General features: G+C 48.5%; 3 protein-coding genes across 3 annotated transcripts; 2 read left to right on the forward strand and 1 right to left on the reverse strand.

The window, feature by feature from the left end:
- Window positions 1–234: 234 nt before the first annotated feature.
- On the forward strand, window positions 235–1123 carry BT62DRAFT_904628 (uncharacterized protein; the record flags this gene model as incomplete). Its single annotated transcript, XM_043183571.1, has 5 exons — window positions 235–328; window positions 384–475; window positions 530–624; window positions 676–951; window positions 1039–1123. The coding sequence occupies 5 exons, from the start codon at window positions 235–237 to the stop codon at window positions 1121–1123; spliced, it is 642 nt and encodes a 213-aa protein (XP_043036303.1).
- A 246-nt stretch (window positions 1124–1369) lies between these two features.
- Window positions 1370–2839, forward strand: BT62DRAFT_935532 (uncharacterized protein). Its single transcript, XM_043186966.1, has 3 exons — window positions 1370–1456; window positions 1504–2266; window positions 2316–2839. The coding sequence occupies exons 2-3, from the start codon at window positions 1507–1509 to the stop codon at window positions 2690–2692; spliced, it is 1137 nt and encodes a 378-aa protein (XP_043036304.1). The 5' UTR covers window positions 1370–1456; window positions 1504–1506; the 3' UTR covers window positions 2693–2839.
- Window positions 2840–3317: 478 nt separating this feature from the next.
- Window positions 3318–4608, reverse strand: BT62DRAFT_904881 (uncharacterized protein; the record flags this gene model as incomplete). Its single annotated transcript, XM_043183586.1, has 4 exons — window positions 3318–3535; window positions 3588–4085; window positions 4138–4410; window positions 4461–4608. The coding sequence occupies 4 exons, from the start codon at window positions 4606–4608 to the stop codon at window positions 3318–3320; spliced, it is 1137 nt and encodes a 378-aa protein (XP_043036305.1).
- Between the last annotated feature and the right edge of the window lie 1392 nt (window positions 4609–6000).

The raw sequence follows: 6000 nt of genomic DNA on the forward strand, positions 1-6000 counted from the left end.
ATGATGAATGAGCAGAAGCAGTGCTGTGAAGAGAAAAAGGCATTGTGCGAGAAGAGGTGGGCGGATAAGGAAGAGAGGAGGAACCAGAAGAAGGGAGACACAGATGAGATGCTTATTCTTTTGAAGCGGATTGAGGAGATGGTGAATGAGTGTCGGGAAGAGCAAAAAGCGGACAAGGAAGCAACTGCGGGCAAGCCTGGTCAGTTATTTTTCGTGTTTGTGTTTCTCGAACTTATGATCCTTCTCTTGAAAGGGCCGGAGCAAATTATTGAACAACTCAAAGAGCAGAATCATGAGCAGCAAGAGCTTTTGCGATCGCTTTCCGAAAGTGAGTATCATTTTGTGTGTTGTAATTTTATGGGAATTGAGTTTTTTGTTCTTAGCTTGGATGGCTGATTGTGCTAGACACCATCAAGAGACTGTTGATGCGGTTCGCCAAACAGCGAATGAACAAGTACCATTCAATGTCCAAGGGGTGAGATTCCACGGTTTTTCGTTTGAAGCATCTACTGATTTCTGTTGTCTATAGTATCTTGATGAGTTTAGTAAGGCTTTGGCATCAGAAGTCCGTATTTTGCTGGGTGAAGTAGGAAAACTCCGAGAAGAGCGACGTGGACTTCAACAGTACGTCTCAATACCATTTTATTTATCATTTGCCTGACTGGATATTCTCAGTGAAATCGGATTCTTGCTGACCACGAAATCCAAGTACGGTCCCGGAGGTGAATTTGACGCTGATTGGGCGCCTCCTTCCGCAGCGCCACCGCCCCCGCCACCGCCCCCCGAGCCCATGCCGCCTCCAGAAGTTCCTCCCGCACGACCTGGTTGGAGGACTGTCAATGTCCGTCCTAGTAAGAAAAAGAAGAGGGATAGCGGACCACCTCCTGCCGCTCCTCCGCCTGGACCGGATCCTCGCGCCCAAGTACGTTCGTGGGCACAATGGCAACGTGAGTAGCCGAATTTCAAGCGTTTCGAGTATGTGAACTGACTGTTTTTTTTTTTCTTAGCCGAGCCGCACTTGGTGCCCACTCCCCCGAGCATCGAGCCCCAGTTACTCGTCCCTGATCAAGGTAGTCCGGGGTTGTTTGGGCCAAGGTCACCACGAGGTTCGATCATACGGTAAGGAGTTGGGCGCTATGTTTGCATTTTAAACTTTGCTTTTCATCTATGATAATTTACGTCCATCTCACGAAATATACCGTTCATGCATTTATTCCCTCAGTTTGTGTTTTAGCTAGGAAATATTAATGTTATTTCCACATTCTGTTTTTTTTCTGTAGAGATTACATAAGTGGTGGGCAGATATGGTTCCGTCCGTGTTTCGATCACGGGCCCGGTGCAATCTAACGGGTGATTCGCCTCGGACATATATGATTCCGTGCTCCTACTATGACCTTGCACCCATTCCGTTTTGTCCCCCTTCATTTCTCCTCACTGGCGTCGTAGTAATTGCTCAGTAATTCTTCTTTTTCCTTGCTGTTCGTCGCTCATTCGTCTCTCCAGAATATGGCTTCGTTCATCGTACCCATGGAACTCGTCGACAGCATGTTTGACGAGCTCAACACCCCGGCCGACCTCTTTTCTTGCTCTCTCGTGTGTCGCAACTGGCACGCGTTTGCCCAAGCGCGGCTGTTCTCTCGTATTCAGCTCGACTCCAATTTTGGCAAGCCTCCAGTGAATACTGTGCACAAGTTCCATCACCTGCTCTCTGCGTCGCCGCATGTCGCATCGCATGTCAGGGAGGTGACTGTATGCGTACGGGCCCATGACAGTGACGACAAATTACCATGGATACTGTCTAGGCTTTCTAATCTCAAGAGCCTGAAGATCCAAGGTAGCGGTCGCGTCGTTTGGGAGAACTTGCCTCAGGGCGTCCGGGCAACTTTGGAGACAGCCATGACCCGTGTCGCCCGTCTCCAGCTCAGCTTACTCATCTTCTCCGGCGACATGCAGAACATCTTCTCTCTGTTCGCCAAGTCGACAGTGTTAACGGATCTTGCACTGTTCCAGATCTTTCCACGCACCCCCGCACCCGTGGATGTCAATGGTCCTGTGACTCAGGGTATTCGCTTGCGTTCACTGTCCCTCACGCTCAAACCCGAGGTCCTCACATACACGCTGCACATCCTCGGGACCACGATGGACGTGTCGGAGCTTCGACATTTGGCAGTCCACACCTATTCGTGGTGGGACAACAAGGCGTTGCAGGAGTTTTTGAAGATTCCTACTCTCCAGTCGCTTTCATTTGCTCCCGCTTCTCCTCTTGGTGAGTTTTGACTCTTCCACTTTCACTGGTTCCGCTAATATTTCAAAAGCATACAATAACCCGGTAACGTTTCCTCGTGTTCGTCGAATAAGCCTGACGACATGCGTTTTATCCGAGCTTCCTTGGGCTCTCTCAAGCGTCGTCGCTTGGTGGACAGAACTCTTCAGCCAGTCCGAAATGCGAATGCTCGAGGAGGTCAATTTGGAGCTAGTAGCAAAGTCTTTGCTTGATCTTGGAGACAAGATGTGGGTGAACCTCGACGCTGCATTGGCGCGCCTACCTGTCAAGAAGGTTGTGGTGACCGCTAAACATCCTCGGGTGAGCGCCAAGGCTATTGAGCATTCGTTCCCTCAGCTTAGGCGTGCGGGCGTATTGGATGTATCGGAGAGAATTGATCTTGCAATACTTAGTGCATCTATTTTGTAGGATATATTTTGGGGACTAAGCTTTCTTAGGGTATATGGTCGGTATGTTTTGGGTCTATGTTGTTGTAGGGTATATTGTAGGGTACATTTTTTGGTCTCTGTGGTATATGGGATGTAATAATATTAATGATTATCAGGGATCTTCAACAATTGATTAATCACTGTGAGATCCGTATCCTTTGGCCCAAAAGACTAAAAATATTACTGCCCCATATGTATGAAAAACGATCTCGGAAAAATGTGGCGAAAATGAAATGCATCACTTTCCCAGATTTTCTCAGAGGAAGAATTCGAAGTACATATGCTGGATGAAAATTCGGAACAAAGGAAGCCACATTTTTCCTTTTTCCGGGTTGACCAGTAGCAGAATTGACTTTTTCGTGGGTATGAGCAGGAAAAGTAGCTCTTTTCGTTGCGACAGACCATAAAAATGGATATCTTCTCCGTGACCGACGAATCATTCTTGTGAGATCTCTAGACTTTGGAAGGGAAACATCATGAGTACGACATGAAATCAGAAGCCTCCGTGGGTACAATCCATCTGTTTCCAGACTTGAAGCTAAGCTTGATTCGATGCTTTGACAAAAGCCACCGTCGGAACCACCAACACTTATCGATACATCAAGTCAGTCAACTACCATACCAGTAGAAGCATCATGTTCTTCGACCTCTCTTAGTAATCGTTCTCTTTCATGCGCATTCTCGTCCTCCATCCGAGGTTCCATAATTGTATCGACCCAAGCCAGACCCCAGGCCATATTCCCAGCCTTGGTTCCCCCAAGCACGGGTTCAGCAGTAGGGTCCACTTCCAATCGACTTCGGGTTGGCTGCGTATCCAAGCGATCTAGACCGAGCGTAGTCAGGCCAGGCAAGTACGAGCATAGAGCGGAACTGACAGTAAACATTACCGGTATGAGGTTCGTACACACCCATGGGTAGAGGATCATCTGACGAGACCTTCCTCTTCTTCTTCAAAGGCTCAACATCCTCCTCCCTCATCGTTTCTCCACCACCAGGCTTCAACCTGTTCCGTCTCCACTTGGCCAACTCCCCATCGCCTTCAAGCACTCGCTGCGCCATCATCCACATCCAGTTCTCCTCCGTCACACCGTCTCTGCTCAGTAAACTTTTCCTGACTGCGTTTAACGGTCCGTCACTGTATGGTCCCCATCCGCTTCCGCCAAATATTGTTGTGGGCCCACCAGCACGGTAAATTCCTAGCCCTCCACCGCCGCCACCTTGGGGATTTGCACGGTCAGGTCGGGATGCAGCCTCAGTTGATTGAACATTTGGATCAGGAAGGTCTCCAACTAGGTCTCCTGGTTTAATTCCTCGTTCGGCTATCTCTTGAAGGATCTTCTCTTCGTAATAATCGTCTGTTACCCATCTTCCATCTGTGAGACGCGATTCAGTCATGCTTCTAAATCACGATAGCCAGACGCGTACCGAGTACCATTTTGCTTCCATGTAGTTTGAACGCACTACGTGCAGTGATGAGGGTAACACTCCTTGTGCGGAGGTGTGAACCCAGTTTGCCTTCCCCAATGAGATAGTCCTTTTCTGGTTGTGTCGCGTTGAGTTTGAACGCAAGAGGATTTCGACGAAAATAGTACAGCGAGTCCCGGAAGCCTGAGGTCCGCGCCGCGTCGATAGCGAGCATGTACAGTCGTTTATCATGACGACTGGGAAGAATAAATGTATTTGCCTTGAATTTCCGTCCTAGTCCTCTTGAATACGCCACCTTGAAGGGAGATAACGAATTGACGCACCTCCCAGGAGATTCCCCCATTTATCAATCTTCTCGTCGCCTTTGGGGTCGTCGGGAGTGACGAACTCGTCACCTTCAATGATATAGACTTGTCCTTGTAATTTCCGAAATGGCTTGCCCCCGCCCAGAGGAACAGGTTTCTCCTTCATATCTTCAACAACCTCCGGCTCACCGTCGTCCTCGCCTTCTCCTTCACCACCAGTCCCAGCGTCACCGTCGTCCTCACCTCTCTTCGGAAGCTTAATCATGATTGACCCACGCGGTGGCCTCCCTCTACCCCGAGGTCTCCCTCTGCCTCGCGCCCGAGTCGGCGGAGCAGCAGCAGCAGTAACGGCGGCGCCCCGTCCTCTCCCTCGCGGTCGGCCCCGTCCTCGTTTTATGACACGAATCTCGCTAGATGATGTGGGGGCATCTTCAACGCCACCTTCCTCGTTATCCGCTTCCTCAGTGTCTCCGCCTTCACCGTCAGCTTCGACTTCAGCCTCACCGTCGCTCTCTGTTTCGACAACATCCTCCGGTTCTGGCTCTGGTGGCTGTGGTGGAGCACGAGGCTTGATGATTATTTTCGGTAGGCCGCCTGACTTCATGAGTGGTACGGAAGAACGATGAGCGGCAAAGGCTTCAAATGAATTTCGGGGCAGCCTGAAATTTCGAAAGCTAGGATTGTGACGTAACGCCGTGACACAACACCACATGCATCCCTAATTTCAGCTTGGGTCCACAAGAACCCACAATGCGCGATCGATAAATATTTTAAGGCTTGAACAATTATATGAGATGAATGGCAGATAAAACACCCACGAATTCACAAAAGTAGTATATGATCAAGTAGTATGATTGAACCACGTTACTTTTACTTGACTTGGGGTGTTCACCATTGAAATCTCGGTAGAACTATGGCGGCGCACCATACTAGTACCGCACACGATACATGGTCGTAAAGCCATGGTCCTAGATGGTCACGTAACTACCCATATACCGTGCCATATGGTTGAGTTTGACAGTCTTATCAGTGTCGGTACAGGTACTTTACGGCCGTCTATGGTCGTTGATGACCATGAAAATAGAATTACAGATGTAGACTTACAGAGCGAAGCCATCTGTTATTTGATGCATGGATCTAACAAAATTAAAAATGTTAAGTACAGGGAGAACAAGTAGGCCATGATGAGTGAGGGTAGAGATGTCCAAGATTCAAAGAAAAGTTATGTGTGTTGCCCTGAACACGGACGAGAAATTGATAGACATCGAAAAGTAGACACTGCAAAGGAATGAAAAGGATAAAAGCACCCATAGCTATTTTGCATGATAAATTTCCTCTAAAACAGGCCCTATAAGACCAAAAGTCAGTAAAAATATTAGCCATATTACGACGTTGTACGGCCATCTGTCAGAGCTCTTGACGGTGACAGAACAACCGTATAACGTACCGTACAAATAGTCATTTATTGACAGAAGAATATATGTGAGTATCTCAGTCGGGCACAACGTGGGTGAAGCGACTGTATTGAGTCTACTGTACCTATTGACAGAAGAATATA

This window comes from Guyanagaster necrorhizus, assembly GCF_019112545.1.
Source record: "Guyanagaster necrorhizus MCA 3950 unplaced genomic scaffold BT62scaffold_26, whole genome shotgun sequence".
Classification (NCBI taxonomy): Eukaryota; Fungi; Basidiomycota; class Agaricomycetes; order Agaricales; family Physalacriaceae; genus Guyanagaster; species Guyanagaster necrorhizus.